Genomic DNA, 16,852 nt, shown 5'->3' on the forward strand with positions numbered 1-16,852 from the left:
AGGATACCATGTCTGTTTTTGCTAACGCACTTCCAGACTGTTATGAAGCGTAACAAAATGTGGGACTGCAACTGCTCTTCTCTGGTGCCACACAAGAAGATCTAACCAACCAACCAACCAACCAACCAACCAACCAACCAACCAACCAACCAACCAACCAACCAACCATATATAATTAAATAAATAAATAAATAGACCTGTTTGTTTGTTGGTTTGTAGTCCACCTTTCTCACCAAGCCTCAAGGTGGATTACACAGTGTGAGATTAGTACAGACATTTCCATAAACAATGCCATAGGGTAAATAAACACAATTTTACAAAGACCCAGCATTAGTAAGAATCTAAGAGTTGAAGAAATGTTGAAACAGGACATAAGCAATTAGACCACATGAAGCACAAGCAGCTCATATTTAAGACAACAGGTAATACGTAAAGCAACACGGTCTATGGTCCTTAACTCATTAGCAAAGCGTCTGAGAGCCCCTCCCTACAATACAAAAGCCTTTTTGAATAATTTGGTAAGAATGAATAATGGCAAAAATGGACAGAGTACTCTATTTTGAATGTGCTCCTCTTGTAGGCCAGGTTTGTCATCAGACAGTCCTGAGTCCCAGGCAAATGCAAATACTTGTTCTGCACCTTCAGCATTGTCACATTAGGTGCACAATTCAATCATCTTAACATCAAAACCACGATGTGGTGAGAACTGCACAGAGGAATGTCTCCTGCCCATGCTGATTTCTGAGTTCTAAGACCAAGCAGGAGGACCAGCACCAGAACTATTTCCAGCTCGGCTACTGCTCCTCTTGAGAGCTAGGTCAGTCCTGCCATGGGAAGAGGCCATATCATACACTCTTCTCACAGGAATAGGCAGGGCTCATTTTGAGGGGGAACGTGCGGGAACGCAGTTCCGGCAGTTCCCCAAAGAGGTCACATGTCAGGTGGCCCCACCCACCTGACTCTTAGCCATTTTGGGTCCATTTCAGCCTTGATTGGGGCCAAAACGGCCCAGATTGGGCCTCTGATGGGTGGTGGATCACTCTCCCACTCAGCAGCGGCCCGCTCCTAACCATTTGGGGCCCCTTTTCAGCCATTTTCAGCCCCTTTTTGCCATTTTGGGCCCAATTTCGGCCCTGAATGGCCAGGATTGGGTCCAAAACAGCCAGGATTGGTGATGTCAGGGTGTGTGGCATATGCAAATCAGTTATGCTATCAGTAGGTTTAATTGTATATGGCCAAAGGCCGTCACAATAGCAAATCAGTTATGCTAATGACACACTTCTGGTGATGTTAAAGGGCGTGGCATATGCTAATGAGTTATGCTCATGAGTTCCTCCAGCTCTTTTTCTACGAAAGGACCCCTGAGAATAGGAAACAAGCTGCAGTGGCTTCCGTGCTGATGGGCTGGTTCTGACCATTATGTGATTCAGGATGTGATACTGAGTAGTTAAATACAATAGCACTGGCAATGAGGTTTTGTTATTTTAGAAGGTACAGTACATTGCCATGATTCAAAGTCTAATTTTTGAATGCATGCCCACTTATGCCATCTGTCTAGTTTTCTTTTCGCCGCCAATTTTATCCCAAATTCATTGCAAGACATTTTTAAACGCTTTACATTGGCCGGCATGTGAGAAACCCACTGCAGTATCTACACAGAAAGATTTATTTCTGCCCTTCTCCAATCAAAGGACTATAGCATTGTCTATGATCAGGGAGCATGCACAGACGATTTCAAAAGACATACATTCATATGAACATAGCAGAAAGAGCTGCCATTTGACAACTCACTACTTTAATAATTGGGAGCATTATTTATCCGTCTACTTTAATCCAGAGACCTTTTCATGGTTTCTCACAGTTCAAATTTCAATTGGCTTGGTTTCATCCATGAGACTATCCCTCCATGCCTCTCTAGCAGGGCTTTTTTCCAGCAGGAACGCGATGGAACATAGTTCCGGAACCTCTTGAAAATGGTCACATGGCTGGTGGCCCCGCCCCCTGATCTCCAGACAGAGGGGAGTTTAGATTGCTCTCTGTGCTGCCGAGTGGTGCGGACGGCAATCTCAACTCCCCTCTGTCTGGAGATCAGGGGGTGGGGCCACCAGCCATGTGACCATTTTCTCCAAGGGCAACCCACTGAGTTCCACCACCTCTTTTCCCAGAAAAAAGCCCTGTTCTCTAGTATTGTCTTTGTAGAAGCTTTGTGCTTACTATGAATATCAAGATAGTTTCATGTGGTAGTTGTGTTGGTCTACAATAAGATTCGTGTCCAATAGCATCTTAAAGACCAACAAGATTTTCAGGATATAAGCTTTCGAGAATCAAAGGTCTCTTATTTGAAGCTTTGACTGTCGAAAGCTTATACCCTGAAAATCTTTAAGATGTGACTGGACTTGAATCTTGTGGATGTGAAGTGTGCTAATTTTGTATTTGATGTTTTAAACACAGGCTACGAAGTGTTGTCCCCAAGTTCCAATTCAAACTTCAGAGAAGCTGCTCGGCAACAAACTGAAACTCTAAAGATTCTCTCAAGCAAGCCAGTTCAAATCTAAATTCTAGCAAAGGATGTGATCTGCTGACCTTCTCCCTGGATTAAATGGCCTTCACTTAAGGAGTAATGTTTCAACAATGTTAAAAGTATCAACACAGCTAGAAACCTAATTGTTGGTGTCCCTCTGGGACAGGAGACGGGCAGAATACTTGATCACCCACAAGTCTCCCAGGAAGCTCAAGTTCACTTTCACTCAGAAAAAATATTTTCTAACTATTGTGGGGCATAAGGAAAACACATGATAGTGATTTTCGTGGCAGGCAAGCTAAAAGAATGGGGCTGCATTCTCTTGTTTGTGCTCCAAGCCAAGGACATCAAAAGGTGGCTCTGCTATATTCAGGTTGTGCTGAAATCTTAGTTCTCCCATTTCCTTTTTTCCAACCATCCACTTCATTTTCCTTTTGTTCAAAGAGGTATGCATGTAAAATGTGATGAAGATTAACCATGTTAATCTAATAGCTAGATAGAGTATTAGCCTGTTCACAATATCAGACACAACAATATCAATATTGTGAATGCAACAGTCTCCTCGCTATGGAGATGAATAGGACTGTGATGAGAGGGGAGGCAGCAGTAAAATTCACTTTCTACACAAACCTCTGTAGTAATTAACAAGGAAAGATATGGGAAACACGGCTGCCTGCACCAAATATGCAGCCAGCTGCTTAGAAACTGTCCTTCCCCAAACTACTGTGATGGCTTGGGTATCATTATTATTCATAATTTATGTAGCATGGTCTAGCATACAGCCCAAAGTTGCTGCTATTTTATGATGGAAATAAGGCTGAAAGACAGTGAGCCAAGGGCCCGAACCCACATCTTCTAGGTTCAAAGAAGGTATACTGCAAAGACTCTTTACTGCTGAGCTCCAGTCTTTACTATGAGCTTATCCTCCATTTTCAGCATTTGCCGACTCTGGTGCTCAATCATCATCAGTAAGCAGAACTACAGGTGAAGAAGTTTAGATAACTGCCCTCATTGTCCTGTAAAAAAAGGTGCAAGCACCGAGTCATTACTGACCCATGGGGGGACGTTGCATCACGACGTTTTCTTGGCAGACTTTTTACGGTGTGGTTTGTCATTGACTTCCCCAGTCATCTACACTTAACCCCCAGGAAACTGGGTACTCATTTTACCAACCTCGGAAGGATGGAAGGCTGAGTCAACCTTGAGCCGGCTACTTGAACCCAGCTTCCGCCAGGATCGAACTTAGGTTGTGAGCAGAGCTTGGGCTGTAGTACTGCAGCTTACCACTCTGCGCCATGGGGCTCATTATCCCATAGTCTGCCCAAATATTGGTAATAGCCCTGTCTAGACACAGTAGTATCAGTTGTTTCAGTGGTTCAGCCCGCAGATTTAAGGACCTCTTCACATACTATGTTTTTGAGCGTACTTAAGCAGCTAAGATGTTTACCGCTATATCAGTCCATTAAAGGAAACATGTGCATCAATACAGGTCAAATAATTAATTGATTCTTCAAGGAATCAGGACTGGCTGCAACATCATGCAAAATGCATGCAGAGCTTGTAGAGCGCTGTACAAGTTTCCCTTCACACATGACATACATCCTCCCTTTCATATGGGCGCTTTAAGCTGCTTTGGCTTCTAAAGGCAAACTGATGTTTTAAAGGTTTCGCACACCTTCAGGATAAAACTCTATCTGCCCACAGTAAATGAAACTTTAATCTGGAGTTTCTAAAACCTGTTTTGTTCTGATGTTTTGTCATTTCTAGGGACGGCAGTCCATGGCAGATAGACCCCCAAACCCCTCACAGCAAGCACTCCAGTGCATTGGTTGAAAGGCTTTTATTTAGAGATCCATTAAGTTCATGGGTACATCCATAGATGGGAAAGTTGGCAGGAATGGTTATACAGGCAAAGGCACTATTGATATAGGGAACACTATTCCCCCCTCCCTTGGAGCAGTTTGCATTTAGGTGCGAAAACCTAAGAAGTTACGTGAGAACACAATAGCTTAGTCTGGACAGAAAAAGGCAGAAGATTACAAAGAAATCAAAGCCTCTTTCTCCCCTGTGAAATGGTTACATTTCTGGTTGCAGCTGCAAGGTCAGTGAAGCATATTTTCAGAGATAACAGGCTGGTTACTTGTTCTGCAAAATCAGCATTAGCAAGGTACTTTTGGTTTTAGGTAGGCCAATTGGCATGACTATGTGACATTACAAAGTATACATTACAAAGTATAATGATAAAAGCATGACATAAGATCAATACACTAGAACAGAGATCCATACAGTAGAACAGAGAATACATAAATGGCATGGGTGTGCGCACACATGACATGTTATTTTCTGTTGTGTTGTATCCTTAAGGCGTCTGAAACCTTAAAAAAATCTGTTTGCCTTCAGATGCCAAAGTGGATTTAAAGAGCCAGGATGAAAGGGATCCTAGGCACAGACCCCAAATAGGACAGTAGCTTGTAATTCTGCTGCCTTTAAGCTGTCCTGACTCATATGAGGTAAGAATGTGGAGAGATTTCCATATCTGATCTACAGGGAAATATTGCTACATAAAATACTGGACAAGATAGCTGCTAGAACAGAATTCTAGCGCTATGAAGAGAGATCTGCAATCCTAACTGCTGTGGAAAGGGGAACAGCAATCCTGTTACCAAGCGACAGGATCTTTGCAATTTCTGGACACAGGTTATTTTTGACTTTACTTGCTACTACAGATGGTGTCAGTCTTTGGCAGGTAGAATCCCCAAGTAAGAGTGTGTGCTTCAGGTTCCCGGTTTGGAAAAAAAACCTGAACCAGGCCCGATTCGTAAAATTTCGGTATTTCCGAATCGGGGCCAGTATGATGACCCTGATTTAGAAATACCGAATCAAAGCTTCCCGAAGCAATTTGGATTGCTTCGGGAAGCTTCAGGGCCTCTAAAGGGTGCCCGTCCTCCCACCACCACCACCCCACTTACCTGCCGGCCAAAGCAGCGGCACGGGCAGTGCAGATACCAGTGTTTGCTGCCGCCTGCCGGCCACTGCAGAAGCCAAAGTGGCAGTGCAGGCGGCGCAGGCGCCGGCATTCACTGCCACCTGCTGGCTGCCACAGAAGCTGAAGCTGTGGTGCAGGCACCAGCTGCAGCCTTCCCCCGCCGCCCTGCTGGCGGTGGCGGCAGAAGGCCTGCTCCGGCATTCAGAAGGTAAGTGGGGTTGGGGGAAGGGGGGCTCAAGGGGGAGGTGGGAATCTCACTTGGGTATGCTCCGAATAATTTTGAAGCAATTTCCGACAACCCAAACACGAAGCGGCTTGCCGCTTCAGGTTTTGGGTTGTTCCGGATTGTTTTCCGAATATTTCCCCGCTGCACACCCCTATCCCCAAGTTCTCCACAGCAAACATGCAGGTGTATTGGTTGAAGTAACTGTATTAGAGATCCAGCAAGTTCAAGGTGCTCAGACAAGTGCATTGGCAGAAGTGACATAACTGGGGTTGGTGATGTTAATTATAGGGAATGTTCCCGCCATCAGGATAAAGGCTGTTAAAGTTTTGGGCGCGAAAGAGCCCGGGGGGTTGTTAGGAAGAAGCTAGGTTTAGTCTAGACAGAACAAAGAATGAAATCATCTCAGTTCCCAAGAAAGATACATTTTGAGCGGGCCGCAGCTAGCTTTCAAGGACACTTCTGGAGGCAGTGGGGAAAGAGAAAGTAAATACTTGTAAGATAACCTACTGCCTTAACATTAATAAGAAACTTCTCATGCCCTCAGAGGACCAGTACATAACACATAATACATTCATGACAGATATGAATACAGTAGGATACATTCATGGCAGATATGCAGACAGGCATATATGGCAGATGGCCTCTAGCGCAGGAATTGGGAACTGAGACACATGGGTTAAAATCTACCTCTGTCATGAAGGTAGGTAAGTAGGGGATTTGGCCTCACACTCTGCTGCAGCAGCTGTACACTCATAGTTTGCTATCAGTTCTCTCCGTATTGTAGAGATAGAAGCGCTGTTAGCTTAGTATTGGCCACAGCTGCAGCCAACTGAAGCCTCCCCCTTCCCCGCCCCCCAACATCCCCCCTGCTGTTCATAGATTGGCAGTGGGAAGTGATCTACTTGGGCCAAGCCAGATTTGCCCAATCTATATGGGACAGGTTTAGTATTGGCTCAGAAGCCTTCAGAAGAATAGAACTGGCATAAGCTGAGGAAACATTTTGTGAATATGCCTTATTTATTTGCACGCCTATTAGCAAACGGAAGGAAAGAAATAGCTGTTAGTAAAAATCAGTGTTCAGTAACACCAATGCAGGAAGTATAATGAATAATTGAGGGACAGGGGAACATGAATTGGGAATGAGTATTGGGAAGACACTTCAGCTAAATATATGTGGAAATGATTCACTTTTTAGGGATAGTTCTATGATTCAGTTCTATGATTCAGGAAAAGTTTATGGAAAACAGACAGACTGTACCTTCATCACTGGTTGGGCGAAATACTTGGCACTCCAGTCACAAAACCCTGTCTGCATTGTGGCTGACATGAAGTTTTTGTGTCCTACAGTGTCGTCGGCGTCATCTGCTGTCTGTCAAGGGAAAAAGTGATGAAATTAAAATATAAACACTTCCGCAAGAGGCCTGCGTGCCCCTTTTCTCTGGGCACAGGCATTGCATGGACCACAAGATGATGCAATTAGTTCAGAACCAGTTATTGCAACACAAGGATGCCAAAGAAGAAGACAGCAAAGAATACGACTAGACCCAGGCTCACTGGGAGGTCAAGGGTAGCTAGGTGCATAATGGTCACATTTTGTTCTTGCATATTATAGTACACAGAACTGGATGTGCCTTGGGGGGGGGGGGAATCTTAACCATCCATGTTTGCGTCTTTCTATATCATAAATACCAACATTTCCAACTGATCCCATTCAGGAACTCTGTACAGCATTATGTGCTATTAAACATAGATGCTTTCCACAGGCTGAAGCATGGAACACTGTTAAGAGTTGCCAATCCAGAAGCCATAAGAATAAGGGAGGAACAAGAATGCAATGAGATAAACAGCATTTTGAAAAGACTTCTGGGAAGACCCGAGATCGATATCTTACCTGATCTGGGCCCTTGTCAAACATTTTTCTTGTCCTGGGAAACTGGTGCGAGTGAGGAGTGTACTGTACTCCCATGTTGCCCACATTTGCAGGTCTTACAGATGACATGTCCCGATTGACAGGCTGCTTTGTCACGTCATTCGTCAAACTGGAGCTACTGGTACTGGTGGTTGGCGGTGATCCTCTAGAAAAGGAGAAAGAAATATGAGTGAACACAGGACTGGGAACTAACAGGAGCATATGAAACCCGGCTGGATGTTCAGGCTGCCTTTATTAACAGTGGCTTCAAATCTACCGGATGCTTTTGCAGTTTTGTTTACTACTGTGAATACATCAACTGTTTGGGGGGATATTTTCCCCCTTGATCCAAAGACATCAAATACCCAACGTTCCTAAAATCTAGGAATTGTCTATATTTTGCAACTAAGTACAGATGTTGATGCCACAATCCCCCCCCCCCAATTTGATTTTTCCTTATTTGACTAGAATGTCAGGTTATTGTTGAGTGAAAGACTATTATTTAGTGAAAATGAAGTCTGAGCAGAAACTTTCTTTCCTTCTTAACAAGGACCCAAGAACCACTTGACCAGTCATTTTTTCCCCCAACCCACAGATTATTCTATGTGGTAGGAAAAACGCTGAATTCCATGATGACAGAATGATTACTTAATGGTCCTTTTTATGCTTAAGTACATGCAGTGGGAAGCTGACAAACATGACAGCTTCCCAATACAGATACACAAGGCACAACAAGACACCTTTCTTACAGTAGAGGATACGATACACGCTTTTTTCAGCATAGAGATTAACCTCTGTACACTGAAAAGAATAATAGATGAAGTTGCTCCCAACAATGAGTTATGTTACTTCTGATTTATGGGTTTGAACTGCCCTGGTGCAGAACAAAAATGAGCCCTTTTGAAGAAAAGCAGTCTTCTTTGCAGGGATTGTACTAGATCATTGTATAAAGGGAGAGAGTTGGCTGAAACTGCTCTGATGTGAAGCACCTCACAGTTTACCGTTCCAAAGAGGTGGCGTGAAAACTAACCATGGCATGGAAGAGCTGCGATAGTCGAAAGACAACTTTCCCATCCCATCTCACCCCGGCTATAGTCTTCTGAACTCCTTTCCCAAATTGTGCCCCTATGGATTACTAGAACTCAGGAACACCATGGGGGGTGAAGTGGTATGGGGGCTGCAGAGGGAGGGGAGAAATGGCAAGAATCACCCTCCCATTTTTCCATGTGCAAAATAGGAATATAAGAGCCAAGCCTAAATAAGAACAGTATTCATACAAACACAAACCCCTTAGGTACAAAGTCACTGATGTATGATACGGAACCTAACGTGTAAGTAACTTACCCTACTTGGTGTATGTGCATGCCCTTGTTGGTAGGGCTGGCTGGAGCAGACTGAGTGAGGGAGGAGGTGTCAAGGATGCGCTGGGGGCGAGCGTTGACAGTTGCCTATCAAAAAATTGAAAACCTGAGAGTGAGCAAATGACAACCTCTTCACAAGTAAGAATAAGCTCACGGGTGGGGGGCGTGGCATCTGTGCAAGATGGATGCATATTGAAGGAGCTCCAGCTCTCCCCCGCCTGGAAGCATGTAAATAAAGCTTTTTAAAGCTTAAAGTTTGAGGAGGCTATGAAAAAGCAGGGGCTGATGAAGAAAAAATCACCAACAAAAGCAGTTAAGTGCTTGCAAAACCTCTTTGAAGGAGCTGACTTTGAAGTGCAGAAAAGCCAAGGCCTGGAAAGCAAAACAAACATGGCCGAGGGAATACTGGAAGCTAGTGCAGAGGTAAATAAACAGCTTTTACTCTTACCTAAACAAATAGCACAGCTTGAACAGTCACTCTTAAAACAAATGTCGGCTTTAATACAGCCCCTTTCAATGCAGTTGGCAGACATTAAACTAGAGCTCAGTAAAACAAATGCAAAAGTTGAAAATGCCCTGGATTTGGCTCTTATGTCGCAGAGGGATATTCGTGAGCTCCAAGATACCTCTGACTCTCATGAAATGAGGCTAATTAACCTTGAAGTGGCTGCCCGAAGAAACAATTTGAAGATAAGAAACATAGAAGAGTTGCAATCTATTAATGATAACTTAATCACAATGCTAACTAAATGGTTCTCCGAACTGCTCAATTTACCTAACGATGCAGAGCTAACCATCACTAAGGCTTTTCGACTGGGATCTGAGCAGGCTGCCAAAAAGAGAAATCTTCCAAGAGATATCATTGTGGAAATTGCAGACCACAAAATACGCAAGCAACTAATGGATGTGACCAGAGTCAAAAGCCCACTTCTTTTCAACGAAAAGCCAGCTTACATCTTTCCTGATTTACCGGGTGAAGTGTTGTCCAAAAGGAAGGACTTAAAATCAGTCACTTTAGCCTTGCAAAGAGCTAACATTCGTTACAGATGGAGCAACTTTATTAAACTCTCTGTCATGCATAATGGAAAACAACTGATTGCTTCAAATTTAGATGAGGCTGAACAATTGCTGCAGAACTTGCATGTGGAGACTCCGATGGATGTCAGCAAGTATAGTCAAAAAAGAAAATTTCCAACACCTTCTCCTCAAAAAGGGAGTAAAATCCCTATTCTGGACAACTAATTAAGAACAACAAAAAAGAATTAAGCTTAATGTGGGAATGTGTTTTTGAGTTTAGTCAACAGTTGAGGTGGAAATTCTCTGCACGTTAATGTTCATCTTATTTTTCCAGGTGGGGGGAGCCTAGGGTGGTTTCTTCAGTGTGGCTCCTGTTGGGTTGATAGTTCCAAAGGGTTGGTTTTTTACCAAATAGCTAGTGTGTGCAGTAACACACTAGTCCAAGTGAACTATAACTGTTTTTTTTTCCTTATAAAAATTTCTACAGTTTTATAGCTTTGAGCTGTTACTAATAAGATTTGGGGGAGGGAAGAGGGGTATACTGTTATAGGGTTAAGGGGAATTGTATTGTGGAGGGTCTTGTTACTATAAAAGTTAATTAGTTTAAGTAGTGATCTTTAATTTTTTTTTTTACATTTGCTAGAACTCAGCCTCTAAAGTGCACCAGTGTAAAAATATTTTATTTTATAGCTGCAAATTAAAATATTGCTTATTGTATATCTAAGCTGCTAGCTTAGTGTTCTTTGGCTTCTGTTGAGTTAGTTTTTAAGGGTTGGGTTTTTTTTTCTCTCTCAACAAATAGCTAGTGCGTGAAGTAACACACTAGTCCACGTGATTTATAATTGTCTTTTTATTTTTTCTTACTCAAGTTTTTATAGCTTCATATTTTTATATTTTTAATGCTCTGTTACTAATAAGAACTGGGGGAGGGAAAGGGAAATAGTATTAACGGATTATATAAAAGTGATTTTTGTTTTTTATAAAAGTTAATTAGTTTAAATAGTGTTTTTATAGATTCCTTTCTACAACGCTTGATAGAGCTTAGTTGTTTGTTTTTTGAGATTTAAAATGTATTAGAGCAAAAATACTTAATTCTACTGTCACAAATCAAAATATTGCTTACTGCAATCTTTGTATCTAAGCTTACTAGCTTAGTATTTTTAGTACTGCTTTAATTTTAATTTTGGCAAAGAAACATAAAAAAGAGGGGGGGAAGAAAAGAGGAGGAAAAAAGAGAAGATTAGCTATTTCTAAGTTGAAGAAGTGTTTAATTTTTGGTCGTTAATAAGTATCTGATAAGTTATTTGAGAACTATTTTTTCTTATAACAAACAAAAATAGATATGGCAGACCATCTCAAAGTTATTTCCTTTAATGTACGTGGCCTTGGAAATCCGATTAAGAGAAAACGAATTATTTCTGAATTATCTAAAACAGGTTCAGACATTATTTTACTACAAGAAACTCATTTTGATTCTAAACATACAAAAAACTTGAAGTCTAATCGTTATCATTTACAATACCATGCAGTTGGGACTTCCAAAGCAAGAGGGGTGTCTATCCTTATTTCAAAAACTTTACCATTTCAACTTAATGACTTAATTAGAGACTCTAAGGGCAGGTTTCTATTCATTAAGGGTACAATTGAAAACCAGCTATACACCTTTGGTTCTATATATGCACCTAACCAGGACCAACTAACATTTATAAAAAATTCTTTAGACAAATTTACACAATTTAGTGAAGGCATTCAGATTTTAGGGGGAGATTTAAATTATATAATAAATTATAAACTAGATAGATCTAGACCCAAACAGAAGACATCTAAATATAAGAATGACTACTCCGGTCTAGCACGCCTTTTAGAGAACAATAACCTGGTTGATATTTGGAGGTATCAACACAAAAATGAAAAAGATTTTACCTATTTTTCTTCAAAATACAACATTTACACTAGAATTGATTATTTATTAGTTTCTGATTCAATTACAGACAATATAGTCAGCTCTGAATTAGGTAATATTACCTTGTCAGATCATGCATGGGTCAAATGTTCATTACAAATCAGTCCAAATTTTTTCAAACCAAAATTTTGGTCATTCAATAAGTCCTTAATTACCAATCAAACAACAGTCACAGAAATTAACAAGATTATAGAATTAGCTATCATTGATAATAAAACAGAAAACATTTCACCAAGCATACTTTGGGATACAGTGAAAGTTGTTACAAGGGGACATTTAATATCTCTTTCAGCACATATTAATAAACAAAGAAATATCCTTAAACAGGAACTCCAAGAGAATATAAAAATGTTAGAAGCTACCCATAAAAGAACATGCAGTAAAAAAATTTATAAAAAATTACTATCTCAACGTAAATTACTTGAATCATTAGATATCAATAAAATCCAAAAAAAGCTACAATACGTTAAAATAAATTACTGGTTCAATTCACCCAAATTTTCTAGACTTTTGTCCCACAAGATCAAAGACAAAGAGACACAAAGGTGCATTAAGAAAATAATCGACACTAAGGGAGTAGCTCACACCACAACAAAAGAGATTTTGAATGTTTTTGAGGATTACTATACTCAGTTATATACATCCAAAAAACCAAATCAGAAGTCTATTTTGCAATTTTTACAGTCACTAGCAAATTTAAAAAAACTGGACACTAAGCATCAATCTCTTTTAGATAGCCCAATTACTCAACAGGAAATATCAGAAGCAATAAAATCATTGCCAAATAATAAATCGCCAGGTCCTGATGGATTTCCATCAGAATATTACAAAAAATTTATCATGCTTATAAGCAAACCTTTAACTGAAGTTTGTAATGAAGTTTTAGAATGTGGTAAGATGCCTCCTTCTTGGACAAATGCTTCAATTACTGTAATACCAAAACAGGGCAGAGATGTTACCAACCCGGGGTCTTATAGACCCATATCCCTTTTAAACCAAGATTATAAAATCTTCACTATGGTTCTAACTAAAAGGATAAATTCATTCATTTCCCACTATATTCACCAGGACCAATCTGGTTTTATTCCATCTAGAGACCTGACTAACAATATTTACAAAACTCTAAACTTAATCTCATACTGCCAAACAAATAATATAGAGTCTGCTTTTATTTCTCTCGACATTGAAAAAGCTTTTGATTCCATTGAGATCCAATATCTTAAATCAGTGTTAAAACATATGTGTTTTGGTGATAAATTTCTAAGAATGATAGGCACGATTTACTCACAAAATACAGCTCAAATTAAAATCAATGGTTTTTTTTCAAATAAAATTGCCATTCAGAGAGGTACGAGACAAGGTTGCCCACTTTCCCCCATTTTATTTATTTTGGCTATGGAACCCTTAGCAGAGACTGTTAGGAATGACACCCGAATACAAGGGATTACCACCAAAATTTACAACTTTAAATTAAGCCTTTTTGCTGATGACCTATTGCTCTATTTGGTAAATCCAATTAAATCGATTATTCCCCTACAGGAGACACTAACAAAATTCAGTAATATTTCAGGGTTAACAATTAACCAAATGAAATCTCAATTGCTCCCAGTCTATATTCAAAAAGATTCAATTACCCATCTAAAAAAAATCTGTAATTATCGTTGGGTCTCTAAATACATAAAATATTTGGGCATTAATATCTCTACAGATTTGAAGCAACTGTTTAAACTAAACCATAATGCAGTTATAGAACAAATAAAATTGAACTTAGGCAAATGGAACAAATTAAATCTCTCTTGGTTTGAAAGGTATCATATAATTAAAACATTTATTCTGCCAAAACTTTTATTTCTTATGAGAGCAATTCCACTCAAGATCCCGCAGAAAACGATGAAAAATTGGCAAAGTTTGTTAAATAAATTTTTATGGAACTATAAAAAACAGAGAATTGCTTTTACCACACTCCGACTGAAATATGGGAAAGGGGGTTTTAATTACCCAGACCTTAACACATACCAAGTAGCTACCAGGTTATTGAATGTAGTCCAGATTTTACGAACCCCAACTTCTTTGAATTGGGTTACAACGATACATCCTAATTATGCACCTCTTGTAATACAGAATTTAATATGGAATGTTAAAAATGATCATTTATGCAAATTGATAAATAATCCTTTTTTAGTGGATATACTGAGCATATGGTCTCAATACAAAAAAAAGATTTTGCCAAAATTATCCCGGTTTTCATCCTTTTTAGGACAAACATGGTTTCCCCCAGGCCAATCTAATTCTTTTATGTCTTTCTGGCAACAACAGAATTTAACTCGTTTAATTGATATATCCACAAGTACAGGTTTTTTAGGTAAACAAGACTTAGAACATAAATTACAACAAAAAATGCAATGGTTTACTTATCTTCAACTTTCTCACATGATGTATCAAATTGGAATTAAACAAATCCTTAGTAACCCTATGACAGAATTTGAACAGCTCTTAAATCAAACAGATTGGACACAAAAAGGTTTGATATCCAAACTTTATAATTTGCTTCTTAATACCTTTGAATTAAAACCTCAGAAATATCAGCTAGACTGGCAAACCGATTGTGGATCTGTAATTCCCCCAGCCCAATGGGAAAAAATTTGGTCTTCTAATATAAGAGATTCTCGCATAATAAACAACAGAATTCAAGCTTATAAAATTATCCACAGATGTTATTTAACACCAAAGAGACTCTCATTATTTTCACAAACTCAGTCACCTTATTGTTGGAAAAGATGTAATTTGATAGGTTCTTTCAATCATTGCTGGTGGAATTGTCCCATAGTTAAAAACTATTGGATAGAGATTTTAAAGAATATAAAAGAAATAACAGGTTATGAAATACCCTTTGATATTAAGCTAATTTTTCTAAATCAATGGGACAACATAGATATCCCAAGCATTAGGAAAGAATTAATTAATGACCTCCTAATGGTCGGAAAATCCCTTTTGGCAGCTAACTGGAAGTCCCCCAAGATCCCATCTATCGACAGTTGGTTTTCCAGAGTCTGGGATTATTATATCCAAGAGAAAGTTTATGATTCTATTTATATATCTCAGCATTTTCCAAAAGAAACTGATTTTATGACAAAATGGCTCCCTTTCTTTGACTACTTATTAACCAATGATATACACCCTCCAAAGCACTTATTGTTTGTCTCATGGTGTTTCTGAGCAATATGTTTGGTTTCATACAAACTGTAAAGAACCTCCCTCTCTGCTTAGGTATATTGCAATTCTCTAAGCAAATTTTCTTTTTCCTTTGTTAATATTATATTTGAAAACTGGTAGTATATTATAAGCTATCTGTTTTTTCTTGTATTATAGTTGACTTTAATATTGTGTAATTTGTTTTCCTGTTTACGCATTGTATGTTGTTTTTTTAAAGTTAATAAAAAGTTTATTTAAAAAAAAAAAAAAAAAAAAAAAAAAAAAAAAGAATAAGCTCACAGTCAAGGGGAGCACCGTGGAACCAAGACTCTTAGACTACCTAGATTCACACCTACCACAGAGGATCCTATCTGATGCCTACAGATAAAAACCTCAGAATTAATAGGGAAAAAAAAAGTTGTATCCAGATGCAAAATTCAAAACAACCTCTTCTCCCAAGAGTTTGGTAACTTTGAAAGCTTGCGCAATGTTTTGTGCCGTTTTAATTGGTCCATACATTGATTTTGTTCATTGTTCACAATTAATATGCCATTCCTCCTCCCTTTAATGCAGTTAACATTTGCACTGGCACTGCGGGGCGGGGGGAACTGGCAAAAGAGAACTAGAAAAGTTGAGATTATTTATCTCTATGACTGAAAGGAAACTTTCATTAAATACCAACCTGACAAAATGTCAGAACTTGACTTGGTCCTTGATGAGCACAAAACCTTTCAAAAATACTGAGTAAAAATATTTCTGGAAATGGGAACAATTACATTTTCAAACAAACAAACATGCAGACATGGTGCTTTAGAACAAATCTAACCTGTGAGGAAAGAAAAAACACGTGTTCCGGGGAGAAAAATTACTTATTGTTTCCATAAATGGACTCCCTCAACTACAAATTGTTTTTAGATGCTGAAGTGAGGGGGGAAATAGCTTTTTGGGCAACAACTTTAAAGAAACAGCGGGGAAATAAATGTAGCCGCTCCTGCAATTCCCAAAAGGTAGTAATAGATCAACCTCCTTTACCACCTCTTGAAATCTTTGGCAAGGGGAGGAGGGACGGGCACAGAGGACAAGAAAGTGTAAAAAACCAGGCTTCTCAAGCAGCACACTTGTCTCTTTCAGAGGTGTGTCACATCCAAACGAGATTGAGATGATGGCCATTAAGATCACAGTAGTTGTAGAAAAAAGGCGTAAAGAGCCACAGACAAGGCCTTTGGGAGCTTGGAGACAGAAATAGCATAAACGGAAGGGAGCATTTCTCACAATACCTAAATTTGCACTTTACACCCCTGATTGCTGGGTGCACACAGATGGATTGCAGCATTGTGCTTGAGGACACAAATTATCTCTCATGCAGTCCTCAGCTAGCGGCATCGGCCTTTTCAGGTGGCTTTCTTATATACTCTCTATGTCTCAAAGGAGAGATTTACATTGTGCTGTTTTTTGCTTAAAAGGTCAAAGTACTTATGAACTCCATACTTGGAAGGGATGGATAATCTGTGAATTCGCAATGATCCAGAACCAGTCCCATCTCTATGAATGAGAGAAGCTGCTGTTCAAATCTGGCCATGCAACTTCAAAAGCACTCATTTTCCAGTCTGCTCTTAATGAAGAAGACTCAATAAAACCCATAATATTGATATTATCTTCAAGGATGGGAGGAAAAAA

General features: G+C 39.5%; 1 protein-coding gene across 3 annotated transcripts in view; it reads right to left on the reverse strand.

Annotated features, from left to right (window-relative positions):
- Positions 1–16,852, reverse strand: part of RPTOR (regulatory associated protein of MTOR complex 1) — a 525,720-nt gene that overhangs the window by 87,547 nt on the left and 421,321 nt on the right. For all 3 annotated transcript variants that reach the window (XM_054976818.1, XM_054976816.1, XM_054976815.1), the window contains exons 22-24: positions 8,987–9,090; positions 7,625–7,808; positions 6,992–7,102 (exon numbers count right to left, since the gene is read on the reverse strand). In XM_054976818.1, coding sequence (XP_054832793.1) covers positions 6,992–7,102; positions 7,625–7,808; positions 8,987–9,090 — 399 coding nt within the window. The remainder of the gene's footprint in view (positions 1–6,991; positions 7,103–7,624; positions 7,809–8,986; positions 9,091–16,852) is intronic.

Source organism: Eublepharis macularius, chromosome 4 (genome assembly GCF_028583425.1).
Source record: "Eublepharis macularius isolate TG4126 chromosome 4, MPM_Emac_v1.0, whole genome shotgun sequence".
NCBI lineage: Eukaryota > Metazoa > Chordata > Lepidosauria > Squamata > Eublepharidae > Eublepharis > Eublepharis macularius.